This window comes from Callospermophilus lateralis, chromosome 2, assembly GCF_048772815.1.
Source record: "Callospermophilus lateralis isolate mCalLat2 chromosome 2, mCalLat2.hap1, whole genome shotgun sequence".
Lineage (NCBI taxonomy): Eukaryota > Metazoa > Chordata > Mammalia > Rodentia > Sciuridae > Callospermophilus > Callospermophilus lateralis.
The window spans coordinates 10000181-10021305 of NC_135306.1; the positions used below are offsets into that span (position 1 = coordinate 10000181).

Genomic DNA, 21125 nt, shown 5'->3' on the forward strand with positions numbered 1-21125 from the left:
TCCTTGAAAGACCCTGAGGTTTAGGCAACAAAATGTTAATGTAAATCTCTCAGAACAGTAGTCAACACAGATAAAGGATAAAGAATGAAGCACAATGTTGGTAACCCCCCAAGTACTAGGAAACGGTTGCAAAACTTGTGTAGCAGGTGAGAGAAGGGGTCAGAACAGGAAGGAATGCAAACGCCAGGACAAGGATTTAAAAGTAAGTAATCACACAGAGGAGCTAAAGAACTGGCGGGGCGATGGAGTGGAGGGAAGGGGAGGGAAGCCGAGGGGAGGGCGGGAAATGAGCCGCCAGTGAGGAAGCTGCGGCACAATGCAGCAGAGAGGCGGGGGAAGCACCAGTATTCTTGTTCTTTGTCCTCAAGCAGGCCAGGTAGGACTCAGACCCTGGTCAGTAGCTGCAAAGAGTACTTTCCTGAGGGGGTCGCTGAAGACAGCCTAGCAGGCCCAGAGGCCGGTGGCCGCGCGCCACCTGGTGGCCCTTGGAGGTGTGCTCCGGTGGGAGCAGCGGAGAAAATCCAGGATTATGCTCTCAGGAAAATTCAGAAGCTTGGGCCGGGTGTGTGTGGGGATTTTTCACCTGGACCCCATGCCTAGTCCAGCCTCATTTCACAGGGAATCTGAGCAGAGGGAAAGGAGCTTGTTCTTCGGGCAAGGGGCCACTCAAATGGAGGGCTGAAAGACATCTGGAGTTAAAAGCCTAACGTTTTCTTTAATGGTAATCAATGTCCCCGAGCTTAGTTTGTCCATCTGTTCTACGGGCAGGGGGAAAATGAAAGAGGAGGATGAGAAACTTTACTCTTTCCCGCCCACCCGGAGGTAAAAGGCTTTAAACACTACCCCGGAAAGCAGAGTTGTATAGATTCATTTGCATACGAACACAGTCCCTCCGAGTTAAACTCCGGCCCTTTAATCTTCCGTCCAATTTGTCCCGCAGCAGAGAAGGAAGACCTTAGTGAATACCTCCAAGCCCCGCCTCCTCGGGGCCCCGCCCACAGGGCTGGGCTTCGTTGCACGTGCTCACCCGGCTTCTTTTCGATCCACCTCCTTGGGAAGACTCATTGATGGGGTAGGGGGATAAGTGGAGTCGTCGAGCGCTTCGATCACGGATATGTCATAATAAAGAGAAGACCCTGAAACAACCGTTTACTTAGTATTTATCAGAAGTTTTACCAGGTTTATGTTATCGACAAGCCTTGGGTTCCTTTTTTCACGGCTGCTTACTCTTCTTCGTACCCATTCGGTTGGTGAGGTCCTGCGTGGCCGGCCTCTCCAGAAGGACTTCACTTCCCAGCGTGCCCCGCGGGGCCGTGCGTGGCAGCGGCGCGTGACGTCAGGGGAGGGAGCTGGCCAGTGCTGAGGGGGCGCGGCGCGGAGGGGCGCGGAGCCGGTTGGCTCGGGGCCCAGAGAACGTCGCGGCCGGTAGCCAGCCGGCTCCTGACAGCCCCCCTCCCCCCGGTGGACGACGACGACGACGAGTGCGCCGGTCATGGCGGAACAGCGAACCCAGCGCGGTCCCTGAGCACCTCCGCATGGAGCGGGACGAACGGCCGCCTAGCGGAGGGGGAGGCGGCGGGGGCTCGGCGGGGTTCCTAGAGCCGCCAGCCGCGCTCCCTCCGCCGCCGCGCAACGGTGGGTGAGGGGCCTGCGGAGCCCTGGCCGGGCGAGGGCCGGCCTCCTGCCCCTCTTCCAGAGAGTCCTCTCTTCTCGGCCGACTTTAGCTCTGGGAAGCCGCAGCGGCTCCTCAGCGTGGACCTTCACCCGACGCGGACCCTTCCTCCTCCTAGGTCTCTCTCGCTTCAGACCCTCCGCGCGGCCTTCCCCCAGCCCGGTTCCCTGGGCACCGAGCTCCACTTCCCCCTCCCGGTGGTGTTCCTTCAGCACAGGCCTCCCCTCCCCCCCCCCCGTCCCCTCTGTGCCAATCCTTCCTGCTATCCCCCGGCCCCCACGCGGGTTCCTCTCCCCTACCTCTGCGTCCCCTCCGGCGGACCTCACTCCCCACGCTCGAGGCCCGTTCGTGGGGACATCCGCCTTCTCCGGGTTCCCGGAGTCCTTCCTCCACCTGGGGGTCTCCCACGCGGGTTCCTCCTGGCCCTGCAGACCCGACGCCACACCCTGGTTCCCCCACCTTCCTGGAGCCTTTTCCATGCCACAGCCCCGCGCTTCCCTTCTTAATACCGCGAGCCCCTACACCCCCACCCTGCGCGGAGCCCCTGTTGATTGGTATCCTCATCGTTTCCTTTTTCGGACCTCTTGGTGCCTGTTCCTGCCTCGGCCTCACCTTCCCAGTCGGCCCGCAGTCTCCTGCCTGCCTCCGCCCCTGTTCAGCCTCTGTAGCTAAACCGCCACTTTCTGCTGGCTCAGGTCTCTAGCCCGGCTGGGGGCCTGGGACACCTGCCTCTTCCTGGCGTCTGCCGGCGCGTCCCGGCCCGCACTTGCCCAGCCTAGTTCTCTTTCCTGGCTTGATCCGGGTCCTCGGGCGCTAAGAATTCCTCACCTGGCCGGACTCCTCCTGCCAACCTCCCCTGTCCCCCGGTCCTGGTGTCCTCAGGTTCCTGGGGGCTCCCCCCCTGCAGGGTTTTTTATTTGTATCTGTTTGATATTTTCCCCCCTCGGTGTTTGCGGCGGAATGTTTTTATTGGTAACGTGTAAGGAGCTTTTGTGAGGTCGTAAAAGGTGAACTTTTGAACTTGGAAAGCGCCCTGGAGCAATTAGCGCAGGCGATAGCCCCGGGAGGCCTGCATTACAAAGGGTGCTCGAACCGGCCGGCAAACGCTCCGGCAGCAAACCCGATTTATTTATTTATTTGCCCTGCCTTCCACCTTTCACATCTCCTCATTTCCGAATAAAGGGCAGGCTCTCCGAGATCCGTGCCTCCTCCCCTCTCTGCGCCATAAACTCGCAATTCTCTGAAAGATCTGGGACCGAACAGTGTCTAACAAGTAACAGATTTCAAATTGAATACAAACACCCGGGACAGTTAGGAGGCACTAAAAATTAATTGCTTTGACAAGAAGTTTCTCAATCAGGACAGTAACTTGGCAGGTGCGAAGAAAGTAACCTGGAAATAGGTCACTTGGCTAAGCGCTCAATTGTTGGATGAGTGAAGAGCTACACAGGGGAGAAATCTTGGGTTGGATCTGTGCCTTCATAGGTTTATTAACTCATCAAACGTTTATTGTTAATTCAATAGTCTAGTTTTTTTTTTAAACCATTTAAAGGAAAAGTGTTTAGAGGAGAGCCTGGTTAACTTGATGTTGCTAATCAAATAGTGATGTATTCAGAGCTCTTGTTCTTTTGAAAGATGTGTATGATGTGTGGTGTCTAGGTGGCTGGCTATCCCATGAAGTGTCTTTGGAGACTAATTTCTGAATGTGAACATGTTTGAAATCAATAAAACCCCATGTCACAAAAGAGAAGCCTGCAATCCAGTTAGGGTCTAATGGGAAAGCATCATTGAAACAAAGGATTTCCTTAATGCGTTTGAGTTTTAAAGCTAGTTTGTGTGGAGTTTTGGTTTGGTATTAATTTGTGAATATTGTAAATCCTAGTTTAAAATTTGCTGTGCTTAGTTTTTAAACCCAAGCACCGCAGCTATTGTATGGCCCACATACTAGTGAGGATGTTTCCTTAATATCTTCCTATGTGTGAATACTTCCTGTGCCACCTGTGCATATAATGTAAATGACAGATTTTACTGCAGACATTACTTTCAGTTCTACTTGAGAATATTGTTGTAAGGGAAGCTAAAGAATTGCATTTGTTATTAATTATTCATTAGTACATTTTAAAGAACTAAATGGTAATTTTAACTCTTAATCAAATTTCTCATTCATAGTCTCATTTCCTGAATTGGTCAGCAGCATTTAAAAGGATGTTATTGAGTAATCTATTTCTGCTAAGGTGGTTTTAATATTTCACATCAGTCCAAGTTAGTAATACAGATATTTTCTTTTTGTTGGAAACACGATGGGAGCTGCTAGCTTGATGGGCTTAAAAGAAAATACATAAATAAAATGGGGTTGTGGGATTTTTGTTGTTGTTTAAAATTAACCTATACTGTTTTACAATTCATGTTTATTAGTACTCAGGAACTTAAAATGTTCAAAGAAGAATTGCCCAGAAAAAAAAAAATCAAATATAGTTTGCCTTTGGAATAGTGAGCACATTTCTTTTTCTTTTTCATTTTTGCTTTCTAATTACTACTTTCCTCCAACAACAAACAAAACTGTTCAATCTGTAAGCGCACACACACCACACACACACACACACACACACACACACACACGCACACACAAAGAACTCCTGACTTTTTATCACAGTGACAGATTTCCATTTTGTATGAAGTGGTTGCAAGAGATAGCTATTTAGATAGGAGGTCTTTGGTCTGTGCCATGAAGAAATAAACTGGAGGTGGAATTTTAAAAATGTTTTCCTGCCGGAAACACCACAGATGCTGAATTTACAGTCCTTTAATTTTTTTTTTTTTTAAATTCTATCAGAAAAGAGTTGTTAGCCTTTTGATATACCATCACCCTTGCAGGAATTCCTTGTGCTGACAGTGCTGTTTCAGTTGTTGCTTGTAGGTTTTCATAACAAACGTGAACTCAGTGATAATAGAGGTTTTTGCTCCCTTTTGGGATTTCCAAGGCATATGAATGATTTGATGAGGCATATGCTGAATGTTATATTTACTCGTTTTCAGAGTAAATTTTTAAATATTTAAAGCAAAAGAAAGTTATAAGGCATTACAAGTAATTAAAAGCACATTTTTATATAATTACACTTTATAGGAAATTGGGAGTTCACTAAATAGTATGATGCCTTTTTCCTGTGTACTATGCCAACTAAATGCTTATCCCTGAAATTAAATATTTTCCATGACAATTTAACTTTTCCGTTCTGTTGCTTTAAAATTTAATTGAGTTGACTCAAAATTTCTGCTTTTGTTAAATCAGTATGCTTATACCTACAGTACACAGATTTCTTTTATTATTAATAGGTTCTGTGTGACCACAATAAAAAACACCCAAAGGCAACAACAAACAAATCCACTTGTAATTTTGGGCAGCTGATGTGGGAGATAACGTTTCCAATCTGATGTATAATTTGCCTTTTTTTTCCTGAGCATTTCTGATACTCATATATCTCAGAATATGATCATGACATGCTTCCTAACCCATAATTCATTCTGAATTCTCTAAATTCTCTAACAAAAAGGTGTATATGCATGGGATGTGTTAGCATGTAAAAATTAGTTAAATGGGGAGTTAATGAAAAAAACTGCTGGCAAATTTCCAAAAGTCTGCCTGTATCATGCATTTCTGTGTTTCATCCACCATTTCTTGGTTTCTCATTTCTTTTTTTTTTTTTTCCTTCCTACTTATGGGGCAAAGATAGAAAATAGACTTTTAGATTAAAATTGATTATAGGTGGACATGGTGCCACTGTAATCCCAGCAACTCAGGAGGCAGTTTCTTTTTGGAGATGGAAAATTTGAGGCCAGCCTCCTACGTTGTCTCAAAAAAGATAAAGGGCTGGAAATGTACCTCTGTGGTAGCGTGTCCCTGGGTTCTATCCCCAATAACTAAATAAATAAATACTGATTATAGAATAACAGAGGATGGTAGATTGAAATGACAACTTCTACTTGATAAAAGGGATATTTCCCATACCATTTCTTGTGCAGATTTAAATTGCTAATGAAGCTTCCATGATTTGTTGTATTAGAAAAACTGGTTCGCTAATGAATTGTGTTCAGATGGCAACTTCTTGCTTCAAAATTTCACCATGCTGGGGCTGGGGTTGTGGCTCAGTGGTAGAGCGTGCGCTTTGCACATGTGAGGCACTGGGTTCTAGCCTCAGCACCACATAAAAATAAATAAAGATATATAAAAAAACTTCAACATGCTAGGATAGATCCTTCCACATCAAGAGAGACTTTATTGTCAATTTGTCTTGGTCTTTGGGTTCTTGTCATGTTTCTTTTTTTCCTCACATTCAGTTTTGAGTTGTGGCCAAGTTAAATGTCATTTCTTTGTTCAGTATTTTTTCAAAGCATATAATTAAGTAGAAAGTTAAATCTGAGAAGATGCCTTTTAAGAGTAAATTTTACATTGTTGGTAAAATCTATTTTTTAAAGTAGGACAATAAAAATGTCTTATTTTTTCTCTAACACTTTGGAAGTATTTCCAAAACCAACAAGTTGTAAGGGTAAATGTTTTCTTTCAAACTTTTTTAAGGTTATTATTTTTTTAATTTAAAATTTTTCCAGACACAGGTAATTTCTTAAGGATTTATGAATGCCTTCAATTGACAACTGGGGTTCAGAAATACCAGAATTATTTAAATTGGCAAGAAGGGGCTTGGTATTGAGCAGGTAATTCTTTTATGGCTATTGAACTTTTTGTAATTGAAGTTTCAGATTCCTCTGAGCTTAATCTTAACTTTGAAAAACAACCTGTCCCTAGAATCAAGCCCATCTTCTGTTTATTGGTCTTCTGGTATAGCTTTTCTTCATGAAAAAGGTGAAGGGTGTTAGATCATAGGTAATGGAAAATGAGATTTAAAAAAAAAAAAGTGAGATGTTCAACCTGCTTTTTCATTGTGGTTTAGAAAGCTACAGAATGGAGAACTGTATTTGAAAGAATAAAGGTTTTCCTACCTTATTTTGTTCTTTCTCATTGCCAGTTCAACAGCAGTCTCTCTAGAACAGCTTCTCAAGAAAATAGATTTTTCCGCTAGTTACAATCATTTTAAAAAGACTTTACTGGTGTTCCCGGTAATTCTAATTAACAGTGATTTAGTTTGGGAGCAGACCAGGATTTCCTTAGCTGGCTGCTGGGGAGCTGAATTGCTTTTCTCCCCACCCCCAGCTACATTGAATCTTTTGATCCCAAGCTACAGTGGCTGTCATTTGAGAAAGCAAACCGAGAGAAAATAAGTTGTGAAAATAGCCTACTTTGAACCTTCATTTGCATGTTGGAATTTTTGTTCTTTAGATTATAGGAATAGTTGAACCCTCAAAATTTTATCTTTGTGGAAGCAAGCTGGCCAAATTATTGTGTGTAAATAGAAAACTCCTGAATTTCCTTAAAAAATACAATTTTTTTTTTTCTTTACAAGTTTGGGGGATTGTTTTAAACTGACAATAGCCATTTCAAGAAAGAAACTACCCTCATTTTAAATTCATAGAAGGCATTCAAGAGTTTTGAATTTCTTTAGGAGTGTATGTTTGATTGAAAACAAAGTTAGTCTCTGTTAAATGGAAACATTTAATTCAAGGTAATTTTGGGTTTTCCTTCAGTATTATATAAGCTCAAATTGAAGACTCCCACAAATTCTTATGTTTCATACTAAATTACTCCTACAATTTTGTTATATTAAAAATTAACTTTAACAACCATCTTCACATCTTTACATTTAATTGCAAACACTACACCCTTCAATTTGTTTACACCAGAGAAGCCATTCAAGCATAAACCACAGTTGGCAGTAGTAGTATATTTTTCTATTTTCTGGACTGTTTCTTGCTTTTAAGTTGGTGTCTATTCTATGGGCACTGTTGATAAGTCAGCTGGCAGGTGTAATGTTTCTAAAACCAATTCCCTGGACAGCAACATGTAATGTATTCCGGGGAAACAAAACCCAGCATTTGATTTGAAGATATGCTCTGTGGGTGGTTTGAACAATAATACTTTTCTCTCATTGCCAAATTAAGATATTATAAAAAAAATTTGGTGATAGTAATTGAAGGAATTGTTAGAGTAATAAATAGCCCATTGAAAGTGGAAGTGTAGTTATCGTGGTATTAGCAAAGAATGTGTTAAAAGATATTTGCTTGGCTAATAATTTGCATTGGAAATAATTTATAATTCATTATATATTTTGAGAGAAATACTTATGTGGAAGAGGTGGATAGCCTTCTCACTTTTTTTTTTTTTTTTTTTTTTGGTGGTGCTGGGGATTGAACCCAGGGCTTTGTACATGCAAGGCAAGTACTCTATTAATTGAGCTATATCCCCAGCTCTGCCTTCTCACTTTTTAATTTCCAATTCCTCCTTTCATTTCATAAATCATGGACTGTTAGATATTTCTATATAAAAGCATTTCAGAGGTTTGTTAACAGTTTAACTTGTTCTTCCAATCCTTTGCTGTAGTGCCAAAATTTGTGATCTCTATTTTTTTTCTTCTAAAACACTGAATAGGGAGATAATTGATGGAATTAAAATGACTGAGATATTTTACCTATAATGTTTCTTTAACATAATCCCGTAATTTAGGAAACTAGTAACAAATCTGTATTAAAACAAAGGATAGACTAATTTTAGCAATGAGAATTAGCTTAACCATTCCTAGTTTTCACTTTAAGGATTTCTTCTGTTTAATTCGTGTGCTAATTTAAATCTGAAGCTGTATGACTTTGGAAGAAATAAAAAATCAGTTTTGACTATTTTCATTAGTTTCTTATGCTCTACTTCATCAGATACAATGTTCTGTTTATCACCATTTATTCCAATTTATGTAATTTAGTCTTTTACAAAAGAAAACATGGATAAGACATTGCTTTGTAGCCTTATATATCCTTTTCATCATCCTTATTTCTTGCCTTTTAAAGTTTATAAACAAAATAATGAAGTAGTTAAAAATAATGAAATAATAACTCAGTTGGACTATGTTTACTTTCCATCATTTAATCATTGTTGACCACTCACTATTAAATTGTTTTAGACTTAATTTCTTCTTATTTATTGAGTTCTTAAATTTATTTAGGGTTGTATCTAAAGTAGTAGTTTTCAAAATGTGGTCTGTGAACCTCTGGGGGTCCCTGAGACCCTTTCATTATGTTCTCCAGGTCAAACTCTTGTCATTATATTACTAAGACATTTGCTTTTTTCTCCACTGTATTGATATTTGTACTGATATTTTCAAAAAACGATTGTGGGTAAAAACTGCTGGTTCCTTATAGGAAATCAGGGTACCAAACTATTCTTTACCTCCATGCATTTGTGTTTTTTTTTTTGTTTTTGTTTTTTTTTAAAAGCCATTTTCACTTGAGAATGCCCTTGAAGAAGCAGAAAAAAAATTAATTTTATTAAATCTTTTAAAAAAAAATTTTTGTAGTTGTAGATTGACAGCATGCCTTTATCTCCCTATCTATCTATCTATCTATTTATTTTTTAATTGGTGCTAAGGATCGAACCCAGTGCCTCACACATGTTAGGCAAGTGCTCTGCCACTGAGCTACAGGTTAAATCTTAACCCTTGGGTATCTGTGTTTTTGTTGTATGTGATGAAATGGCAAGTACACATAAAGCATTTCTTACGTATACTTCAATAGAATGGTTGTTTTTTAAGGAAGAGTGCTTGTGTGATCATATTGTGAGCTGAATTGACTACTTCTTTTCATTTAACACCATATTCACTTAAAAGAGCAGTTGACATACTATGGTTTGTTCATTCAGTCCTGGGCATTTGTCTGACCTCCAAAATGAACAGTGAGCTTGTCACATTAAGGAAAACTAACCATTTGTTGCCAGTGAATAAAATTTGATCTTTCAGGCAACATTTAGAATTTTGAAAAACTTGTACCTGTAGCTATGAATTTGGCAGCTTACCAATAACTTAAAACATTTTCTTATAAGATGGATGGTGGTAATAACAAACGTGATTTTTAAAAAATATTGTATAATGAAATTTATTAATTATTTGGAAGTTCTGCATATCTCAGTAATACAGTCTTTTCCAAAACGCTTAGGTGTGATAATTAAAAATCCTGTGTGGGCAAAAGACCTTTTAAAAAGTCATATTGAGCTGGAGGTGGTGGTGCATGCCTATAATCCCAACAGCTCAGGAGACTGAGGCAGGAGGATCTTGAGTTCAAAGTCAGCCTCAGCAACTTATCGAGGTCCTAAACAACTCAGTGAGACCCTGTCTCTAAATAAAATGAAAAAAGGGCTGGGGATGTGGCTCAATGTTTGAGTGCCCTGGGTTCAATCCCTAGTACAAAAAAACAAAACATATTGACCTATAGATTTTAACTTAACAGAGAACACATAGTTTGCTGTCAGTAGTTTTAGATAGCACCTTGAATTCAACTACAGGAAATCACCACTTAATGAGTTTTGATATAATATCAAAGGAAAACATGCATAGCTATTTTAGAAGGTGAATTCTTACTCCTTTTCCAATTAGGAATCTCTTTTAGGCCAGATTTCTAACTATACATCATCCAAAACCACATGAGAAATAAAACCCTGAACACATACATACATCACAACACATTGACTGGAGAAACAGGAGGATCTAGCTTTTGAAATTAAGCCAGATATTGAAGAGATTAGCAAAAATGTAACAGTGTCACTCTTCTAATTTTTGTTTTATTGGAAAATGTAATTATTTTTAATGTTATTTTTGTTAATGCCATATTACTTTCAAATGAATATTTAAAATATTTTTTAAAATTCAGTTTTATTCTAATATGGTAAATACCGATAGATAAACTCACATAAATACCAGTTTTTTGGGTTCTTCAACAATATTTAAGAGTATGAAAAGGCTCTTAGCAGGGCACTCAGACAAAACTATGTGAGACTCATCTAAATGAACCAACTTAATTTGTAATAAAATGGTAACTTCACCAGATAATATTAGTACTTCTTAACTTTAGGATTTTCTTATCTTTCCCCTTTCTGTAATGGAGCTACCTTTTGCTGGAAATGAGGGGTATTATTTTAAGTTTTCTTTGCTTGAAGCAAAATGAAATGTGTCATAGTTCACCCTGAGTTCTCTGATAAGCCTTTTGTTACCTGCTACATGAAACCTGTTGCTTAACTGCTAATTATCTTGCAGCAGCAGTTTTCTAACAGAGCCCTTTTTCTCAGGAAGGATAGACTTAAAATTGTGGGGAAAAAAAATCTGACAACACAATTTTTAATAAGATTTATTGCTATAAAAATAACAAAATATTAGATAAAACTCCCATCTTTTAAAAATAGTTTGCTTATTTGCTTTTCTTAGACAAGTTTAGCTTTCATCTTTTTTTTTAAAGTTGTGGTTTTTGGCAATGTCATTTTGTGGGTTGGTTTACTTTCAACCTGGTTTTCCCTAAGGTGGTAATAAAGTAAGGAGCAGCAGCTCCTCTTCTGGTCTAAGAATACCCTTTCTTAGTGTGAGTAACATTTTAGTGTAAGTCAATTACTGTGTTGTTAAGGAGTTAAGGATTTATTCCTTAGGGTAGTTGTTAGACAGAACTCTTTCTGTAGTGGGCTTGGTGATTGAAGAAATATCACATAACAATGTGAATAACAATAAGGAGTTACTGCATCAGAATTTTAGGTGAAGATTGGGTTGGTGATGAAAGATTAGTGATATATTTAGGCTTTCTCATAGTTCTGTGATTACCTTGATGTTCTTGGAGTCTCATGAACCTTTTAAACATTTCTATGTTTTGTGGGGATTGCAGCTTAGTTATAAGATACATTTTACATTTTAATGCTTTGATTTTACTTAAAGTTTCAGATGAATTTTTTGTTAATTTTTTTAGTTGTAGATCAACACAATACCTTTATTTTATTTATTTTTATGTGGTGCTGAGGATTGAACCCAGGGCCTCCTACGTGCTAGGCGAGCGCTCTACCGCTGAGCCACAACCCCAGCCCCCAGATGAATCTTTAAATGTATTCTCTATTTTATTTTTGATTTTGAAATGTGGTCTTGCCATATTACCCAGACTGGTCTTGAACTCCTGGGTTCTGGTGATCTCCTGTATCAACCTCCCAAGCAGCAGGCACTAGAGGCATGTACCACTAAACCCAGCTTTTAAATGCATACTTTAATGGAGTTAAATCACTTTAAGTATTTCTTTAAACTATTTATTTTTTAGAAGTAGTTGGACAAAATACCTTTATTTTATTTATTTGTCTTTATGTGGTGCTGAGGATGGAACCCAGGGCCTCATGCTAGATGAGCGCTCTACCACTGAGCCACGCCACAATCCCAGCCCATCACTTTAAATATTAAACCCAATAACTGATGCAGATATTTTCCTCCCATGTTCTTACTGTACTCTTGAAATTTAATTTGTCATGAGATTTTCTGTCTAGCTTTGCAGTCCTTCCCCCAAGATACCATTTTTGCAGGATAATAAACCACCTGGGGGAAACCCCCCATTGACACCCATTTAGAGAGCTTTGTTTTTTTTGAAGTGCCAGTAGTACTTCCATCTAGGAGGAGGAAGGATTTTGGTAGATGGTGTGTGAGGAAAAGGGCAGGGACTGCTCTTCTAGAGGAATAATGGTTATAGCTATGTAACTTTTGTCACTTGACCTCTCTGAACTTCAGTGTTCTCATTTAATAAAGGCAACTAACATTTACATGATGCTTCTATAATACTCCAAGCAGCTTACATATATTAACTCATTTTATCCTTATAATCCTATGAAGTAGAATCATTGTCTCCATTTACAGATGGGAAAACTGAGGCCGACAAAGGGTAGGGTTAATCCCCTCCCCTATTTTCACAGTAACAGCCAGGAAACAGTTAATAGTTTGTTCAATAGATTCAATATGAACTCCTATATTTTAGCACCTTGGAATTTGACTAGAGTTTATAAAGATCTGTAAAGTGCCAAGCATAGTGTCTATGCTAAAGCAGACATTTGAGAATACAGGCCATTTATAGTTGTTGAGGCCAAGAATTCAAGTCCTATAGACCAGAGAGACACAAAGATTCACTTTTCAAGTTCCTGTGACTCTTTTTTCCTTTTTCTCATGTTGACTTTAGTAAGTAATTAACCAGAATTTTTTTTTTTTTTGCCAAATTGGTGAATCTATGGAGTGCTAAGGAAAATGGATTTTGCGCTGCTTAAGGCAGGGATGATATCTTGTACCTGTACTTCAAGCACATGGAATTGATGTTTCATGAATGTTGAATGAATGAAAGAAGAGGCAGTTCAGGAATCCGAGTCTTGTACTTAATCAGAATACTTTGTTGGTAGTCAGAAAAAAAAAATCTAAAAATATAAGGGAAAGGGAGTTTTTTTTTTTTTTAAAAAAGCTGCTTGTGAAAATTGAGGTCAGAATCTAAGTTAAGGAGTATATTAGATTAGGTAAGCTAAATCTAAGGTTTGATGTGCCCTCCTAGGTATAGAATGTAGTTTCTGTTTGGAAACATGGTTCTCCTTATAATTTTTTTGTGGTGCTGGAAATCAAGCCCATGACCTCAGATGCTAGGCAAGTGCTCTACCACTGACCTATACCCCAGCCCTCCTCCTCATAATTAGAGTCTAGATATATAAGATAAAGACAAAATGGCCAACAAACTTCTGGCTATTTGCTTGATTGGGAATACAGTTTAGGAAAAGGTGGCCTTTGTACGTCCTTTGTACCTTATTATTTCTGCCACACAAAGCTGGCGTATAAAAGTGGAGAACCAGGGTTGGGGCTGTAGCTCAGTGGCAGAGCACTTGCCTTGCACATGTGAGGCACTGGGTTCGATCTTCAGCACCACACAAAAATAAACCAATTAAATAAAGACATGCAGTCCATCTACAACTACCAAAAAAAAAAAAAAAAAAGAAAGTGGAGGACCAGTCTGAGAAAGTTGATGTGTCCCTTTGAAAATAGAAATATAAGAGCTAGCTGGCCAAAGTGTGAAATATAGAAGGTGATTTCCTAGCAGAGAGATAGAAAAATGGAAGATGATAGATAGTGTGGGTTAATAGATTGAATGGTAACAATGTAGTTTGAGTAGGAAGGACTTCACCTTTTTTTTTTTTTTTTTTTTTGAGAGAATTTTTTTAATATCTATTTTTTAGTTCTCCGCGGACACAACATCTTTGTTTGTATGTGGTGCTGAGGATTGAACCCGGGCCGCACGCACACCAGGCGAGCGTGCTACCGCTTGAGCCACATCCCCAGCCCCCCCCCTTTTTTTTTTTAATTTTTAAAATTTTTTATTTTTTTTAATTTTTTTATAATATATTTTTTAGTTGTCAATGGATCTTTTATTTATTTATTTATATGCAGCACTGAGGATCAAACCCAGGGCCTTCATGCATGCCAGGCAAGTGCTCTACCACTGAGCTACAACTCCAGCCCAGGACTTTACCTTTTTTGGGTGTGTGCTGGCGATTGAACCCAGGTATGCTTTACCACTGAGCTACATCCCAGGCCCCCCATCCCTCTTTTTTTTTTTTTGAGACAAAGTCTCACTAAATTGACAAGGTTGCCTGCGAATTTGTGAACCTCCTGCTGTAGCCTTCCAAGTTGCTGGGATTACAGGTTTATGCCACTGTATCAGGTTTGGGGAAGGACTTCACAGAACAGACCACATTGAGATGCTATAAGTGAGGCCCAGGAAGTAGTTTTATACTGAATTCTGATTTTTTTACTCTTTTGCAAAGGCATATCACTCTGGGCCCACTTATGAAATAAAGGGGCTAAATTTTATAATCCCTGAAGGTGTTTTCCAACTTTATGTTGGAATGAATCAGTTGTAAAACAGGAAGTTGCAATTTAGGAAAGCCTTGCCTAAAACAAATAGCTATTTGTGGTACCTACTGCCCACATTCTCTAGGATGATTTCAAATTCTATTTAATCATCCTTCTAAGAACACTTTTGCGTAGTCTCCCTGTTTATTCTTTACTTGTCATTGGGCCTTTGTTTCATTTATTTATATGTGGTGCTGAGAATCGAACCCAGTGCTTCACATGTGTTAGGCAAGTGCTCTACCACTGAGTCAAACCCTCAGTGCCTCCCCGCCCCCACCGTTTTGATTTTAGAACACCTCGCCACTTTAAAGTCTGCAGGACCACATAATTTAAAATTCCATTCTGAATCTGATTTTTGTTTATAATTAAAGTTCTAATTTTATGGGAGTTTATAATATAAATTGAGATGTTCATTTGTTTTTTAACATGACCTCTTTTCTTTCCACTTATAATTTTTTCCTGCCACATTTTCTTTTTTGTGAGTACAATTTCATTTATTGAGTAAAACCCATAATTAATTTCAGAGTTTTCCCTAATGACTTGTAAAGGGGTTTTTATCTGCAAATTTCATTCACATTGAGAAGAGTCGTATCTTAAGATTAGATGCCTTGCCTTTGAAAATGTGGGTTCATTAAGGAAAATTGCAAAACAGAAGGGAAAACTTAAATGCTGCTGGCCTGTAAAAGGGAACCCAGCAGGAAAGGCGGCAGTGCATGGGGGAGGGGCAAAGTGGGGGGTATAGCAAGAGAGCTGCAGTTGAAATATTCATCAATCATTTTACTGGCACCAGGAAACCAATCAGCCTTTTAAAGAAGAGAACTTAATCAATCACCTAATGTGGGAAAGTACAATTGCTTTCCTACAAAAAAATATTCCTTTTCTTGCTGACAGATTAACTGAAAGATTAGGCTAGTTGGAATTTAGAATTTAACTGATGGCAAGTAGTTACTGAAAATGCTACTGTGATGAATGCATTTAACATTTCAAGATAAAATTTCCTATCTGCTGTGAGCCGTTTCAAAATATTTCAAAGTAAGTTTGCTTTTCATATATAATGTTCATTAATAAAAAATTAATGAACATTTATGGGCAATACATGTGAAATAGTGTAAATTTATTCTCCAAGCTAATTCTGGGAGCACAGATGGGACCGGGCTGTATTTCAAATACTTTGTTTGGAAAGCAGTGTCAGAGCTTTGTTGAAAGGGGCATATCCTGGGGAACACAGTTGGAAGTGATTGCATGTAAATAAAAATCAGGAGGGATTTAGCCTGTATCTTGAATTTAGCTTTTAAGTGGTTCCTGACTTCTGTGCTTAAATTGCCTATTATCCTTATATCCTTAGGTGTGAACTGCTTAAGAATTTAATGTTTTAGAGTAGGAAGTATGTAGTCACTGTAGAAAATATAGAAAATGAAAGGAAAATAACCTAACATCCTTATAGACTTTTTTCAAATCCTAGTTTTTTTGCCATCGTATTGTAAATACTGTTTTCTGTATTTTCTCATGTAATAAACTTCACTCAACAGCAAATTTATATAAAACTCGATAGCTGTATGATTGTTTTTCATTGCCATTCATTTTGATAATTTTAGTTTTTCACCGGTTTTCCACTGCTGCCCATACTATTTTGTGCTTTCTTTGGGATGGTGGTGGTGGTAATTTTTAAAAGTATATATCTACCTCAAAGTACCTTCACTAACAACTAGTTTATACTGAGATACTTCAACTTCTAACTTATAAGGATGCTGACTAGAGATGTCAGTTGGACTAATTTTTTAAAAAATGAATGCTTGGTGCTAGAGATGAAATTGAGACACTGTGGTAGGCTGTTTATATTGTTTTCTCTCTCTTTTGGTGAGAGAAAATTTTTGCCAGTGCTTGTGTTTGAACCTTTTGGATTCTAGCACTAGTTTTTTTCATGCACGTTGCCTCCCACACCCACCCAGTATTTCCAGTTTGGTCAGAGCAATGCTGAAGGACCTTCTGACACTGCCTGCTTTTCTTTTATAGATTTTGGGTGAATGGGTGGCAAAGATACTCTGGAACCTTCCCTGGTTGTCTCTCAAAATCCTGCGTGAATGAACTGATACGAGTGTGTCTTCTAATACATTTATTTTCTTCAAAGTCTTTAATATGTTTTGAGACTTTTCAGCTGTGTATGATTATAAATTAGGTACATGGAGAGATGAATTAAACTTGAATTCTTTAGAAATCTGCATAATCCGCATGGGTTTCTCTTTTTTTTGTCATGACCCTGCCTCCAGGTTTGATGGTGAAAGGATCTACATAAATCTCATAATAATTTGTTTTTCTTTCCTTTTAAAAATTATTTTATTAGTTTTTATTAGTTATATATGATAGCAGAATACACTACTATGATATATATAAATGGAGTATAATTTCTCATTTTTTCTGGTTGTACATGATGTAGAATCCAACTGGGTCGTGTAGTCATATATGTACATAGAGTAATAATGACTGATTTACTCTCTACTGTCCTTCCTACTCCCATATCCCACTCCCCTCCCTTCATTCCCCGCTACCTAATCTAAAGTAATTCTATTCTTCCTTAGCTCCCCTGCCCTTATTTTGGGTTAGTAGCCACATATTAGAGAAAACATTAGGTCTTTGGTTTTTCTGGAATTGGCTTACTTGGCTTAGCATAATATTTTCTAGCTCCATCCATTTACCAGCAAATGCCATAATTTTATTCTTTTTTAAGGCTGAGTAATATTCCGTTGTGTATGTGTACCACACATTTTCTTTATCCATTCATCTGTTGAAAGGCACCCCGTTTGGTTCCATAGTTTAGCTACTGTCACTGTAATATGCTGATTTTAAGTCCTTTGGGTATAAACTTAGTAGTGAGATAGTTGGTTCAGTGGTTGTTTCATTCCAAGTTTTCTGAGAAATCTCCATACCTCTTTCCATAATGGTTGTACCAATTCGCAGTCCCACCAGCAGTGTATGAGTGTACCTTTTCCCCCACATCCTCACCAACATTTATTGTTGCTTGTATTATTCATAATTGCCATTCTTTTTTTTTAAACATTTTTTTAGTTGTAGATGGACACAATATCTTTATTTATTCTTATGTGGTGCTGAGGATCAAACCCAGTGCCTCACACGTGCAAAGCAAGCGCTCTACTACTGAACTACAGCCCCAGCCCTCATAATTGCCATTCTGAATGGAGTTTGATTTGCATTTCTTGATAGATTGTATTTCTTCGTCTGTGAAGTGTCATACTAATTTGAAAGACTTTCACATTTTTTTAACTGGGATGGAAATGGGAACACTTTGATTGTCTATAAATTTTTAATTAAAGATAAGTCATTGGCTGAAATAAAAAGAAGGCGTCTTCAAGTCTTTTTAAAGGTGTGTGTCATTGAGCTGGGCATGGTGACGCATGCCTGTAATCTCAGCAGTTCAGGAGTCTGAGGCAGGAATGTTCACAAGTTCAAAGCCAGCCTCAGCAGATATAATAAAATACAAAATACAAAAATAAAATATAAAAAAGGACTGGGAATGATGCTCAGTGGTTAAGCGCCTCTGGGTTCAATCCTTAGTATATATATAAAAAAAAATCTTTGTGTCTATTGAAAGTAAACAAATGTTTGAAGATTCTGTCTTTGCTCCTTTGCCTACCACTGGTAATCTGAGAACTTGAAATTGTCCAAGACAGTTGTTTATAATATTTTAGTAAGAAAGTGAATAAACCAGCTGTTCTTTCTCTCAACTATCCCAAGTATATACCTCCTCAAATTCTGTTAGTAATTAAAATCCTTGAGATGACCTTGAATTTAACTGAACTACAAAAGCTGTCTTGAGTTAAATTTATAGCTTTTGTTGATTTCAAAAGAGGTTAGGTAAAATCCTATTCTGTTTGCTAAAGCTTTAAACTTGGTCTTGGGTGGACATTGAAGATCAGCAATGATGAGAGGTACTATTATGCAGAAGAGAAGCTCATATAGAACATTTAAAGAACATAGAAGTTCATATTGAACATTTAAAATATTTTTTGAAAAGATTTAAGGTTGAGTGAAATTTCTTTTTTAATTTTTTTTTTTTTTTTTTTTTTGGTGGACACAATACCTTTATTTTTATGTGGCTCTGAGGATCGAACTCAGTGCCTCACATGTACTAGGCAAGTACTCTGCCCATGAGCCACAACCCCAGACCCTGGGTGGCATTTTTCAAAATGTCAGTTTGGGCTATTCAGATTTGCTGAAAAGACCTATCTTTTCCCTATGTTTTTAAAATTTTCCCTATCTTAACATCAAAGAAATTTTTATTGTGTGTGTGTGTGTTTAGTTATAGTTGAACACAATATCTTTATTTATTTTTATTCAGTGCTGAAGATTGAACCTAGTGTTTCACATGTGCGAGGCAAGTTGTCTTATCACTGAGCTACAACCCCAGCCCAAAGAGACTTTTGAATCTTTTAGAGAATAAGAACAAATATTTACCACTTTTAAAAAAGTAAGTTTGATTCTTAAAATATATTTTACAGGATTATGAACTTTTGTTAATAAAAGTTTATGATTATACTTAGTGTTAAAGTAAAAATATTACTATTTAAAAAATGCTTTAGGGGCTGGGGGATGTAGATCAGTGGTAGAGCATGTACTTAGCATGTGCAAGGCTTAGGTTCCATCCCTAGCACCAGCACACTCACACTGCTTTATATACAGACCATTTTCTATGATCTATAATTTTTTTGGTTTACCCAAAAGTTAGAATATATTCTCAGTTGTTAGAGATCCTCGAACTACTATCTTATTGATAGAAGGAACTTTGAAATTGTTACTAATAGGAAAAGTCAGGTTTTATCTTTCAATAGAAGAGAGAAAACTTGTCCCCTAGATCATGTATGTGATAATTTCCTGAAGAGTCCAGCTGTAAAAAATAGTTTGAGCAAGCACTAATGTCTTATATAAGTCTTTTAGATTTTAGAATTAGTTTTTATATTTATTTTATGAGACTAGGGTAGACACATTTTGACAAAATAAATTTTGTCATGAAATCATATGCCTGTGTTTCTGTGAATGAAGCCAACATAAAAAGGAAAAGGTCTTAGTACATAGCAGGCATTTTCAGTTAAGAGTCCCTAATGATAGTAATGGAAGTTCTCAAGCAATTTCAGCTCTGAATTTGATCTGAAATCATATGAGCAATAAAGAGTATCTAGTCTAAATAAAATAATCACATCTCTGTTTTTTTTTTTTTTTTGCCTAAAGTAATGAGTAGCAGATACATATGTTTAGGTAGTTATTGTATTAGGGTGGGTGAGGGGTTATAGTTATATCAGTAATTTTTTAAAAAAATTTTTTTGACATTTATTTTATTTATTTATATGTGGTGTTGAGAATCGAACCCAGTGCCTCACACATGCCAGGCAAGTGCACCACCACTGAGCCATAGCTCCAGCCCAGCAAATTGTTATTATGATGTAGTGATTATTAGGTGTATTTGAGCATGAGTTTTCAAATTAGACCTAAGGTAAATCCTTTGTTTCCTATTATTTGACTTTTTGGAGGAGGGGCAGTGGTAAAAGCTTGTGGAATCGCCACATAGATTTTACTGGGGAATGAAATGAAATAGTATGTGAAGAACCTAGAATGTAGCTGTATAACTTTAAGAATGTTAATTCCTGAGTTAATTTCTTTTTCTGAATTTGATATGAAATCATATGAGCAATAAAGGTATACAGGCTAAATAAAATAATGTAAATAAAGTTACTGAGTTCACAGGTCAAACAAACCAGTTCAGCAAAATCCAAATCACTGAAAACCAGTTTGCCACATGTTCAGTTTACTTAATATCTAATGCAATAAAAGTCAGTTTGATAAGTCATATTTGTAGAATTTACAGAATCATTGTTAATTTTCCTCTCCTTTATCCTGTCTTCCTTTCCTTTCTGGAACTTCCTTTCCCATTCCCTGCAACCTACACTAGTCTGGATTTTTCCACCAGCAGAGGTCCTCTTCCTCTTCCAGTTCTTTCTAGCAACAGGAACAGAAAGCTAGGAGAAAGACAAATTGAACATTCTTGAAAATGCTGTTATCCTGTCAGTTGTCACTTGACAGAAATCCTTAAAGCTAGTCAAAACGACCCATCAGTATTTATTGTAATAAACTACCTAAATACTAAAGCAAATTTTGGGTAAATTTAGAAAATTGGTAGTTAGGAGATTTGGTGATTTGGTGAATTGAGTTGGAATTACTTCACAGATTTGGAGAAACTAGGAAATACATATAAAATAAAGTGGCCATTCACATAGGAGTAAGACTATTTTTTTTTAAAGTACTCATTTATTTTTTGTGGTGTTAGGGATGGAACCCGGGACTCTGACGTGCTAGGCAAGCATCTACTACTGAGCCACATCCTCAGTCTTTGGTGTTTTTGTTAGGAGCATTCTATAGGGTTGGATCTTTTCCTTTTTTCTCCTCCTATGGGGTTTTTCACCTGTGAGTCTTCTAGTTGATTAGTAGCAGATGATGAAATGATCAAAACTGGTTCATGGGCCACCAATCAATCACTTGGTGATTACAGCAATTTGAATTTGCCTTAATGAAGTATCTTAATTTCGCCTGGACTTCTGTTATAGTATGGCCCTTCCTTTCTT

At 38.0% G+C, this 21125-nt stretch overlaps 1 protein-coding gene across 4 annotated transcripts in view; it reads left to right on the top strand.

Annotated features, from left to right (window-relative positions):
- The first annotated feature begins 1442 nt into the window (after nt 1-1442).
- Nucleotides 1443-21125, top strand: part of Nr6a1 (nuclear receptor subfamily 6 group A member 1) — a 216632-nt gene continuing 196949 nt past the window's right edge. For all 4 annotated transcript variants that reach the window (XM_076845495.2, XM_076845496.2, XM_076845497.2 and 1 more), the window contains exon 1: nt 1443-1635. In XM_076845495.2, coding sequence (XP_076701610.2) covers nt 1536-1635 — 100 coding nt within the window. In that variant the 5' untranslated portion in view covers nt 1443-1535. The remainder of the gene's footprint in view (nt 1636-21125) is intronic.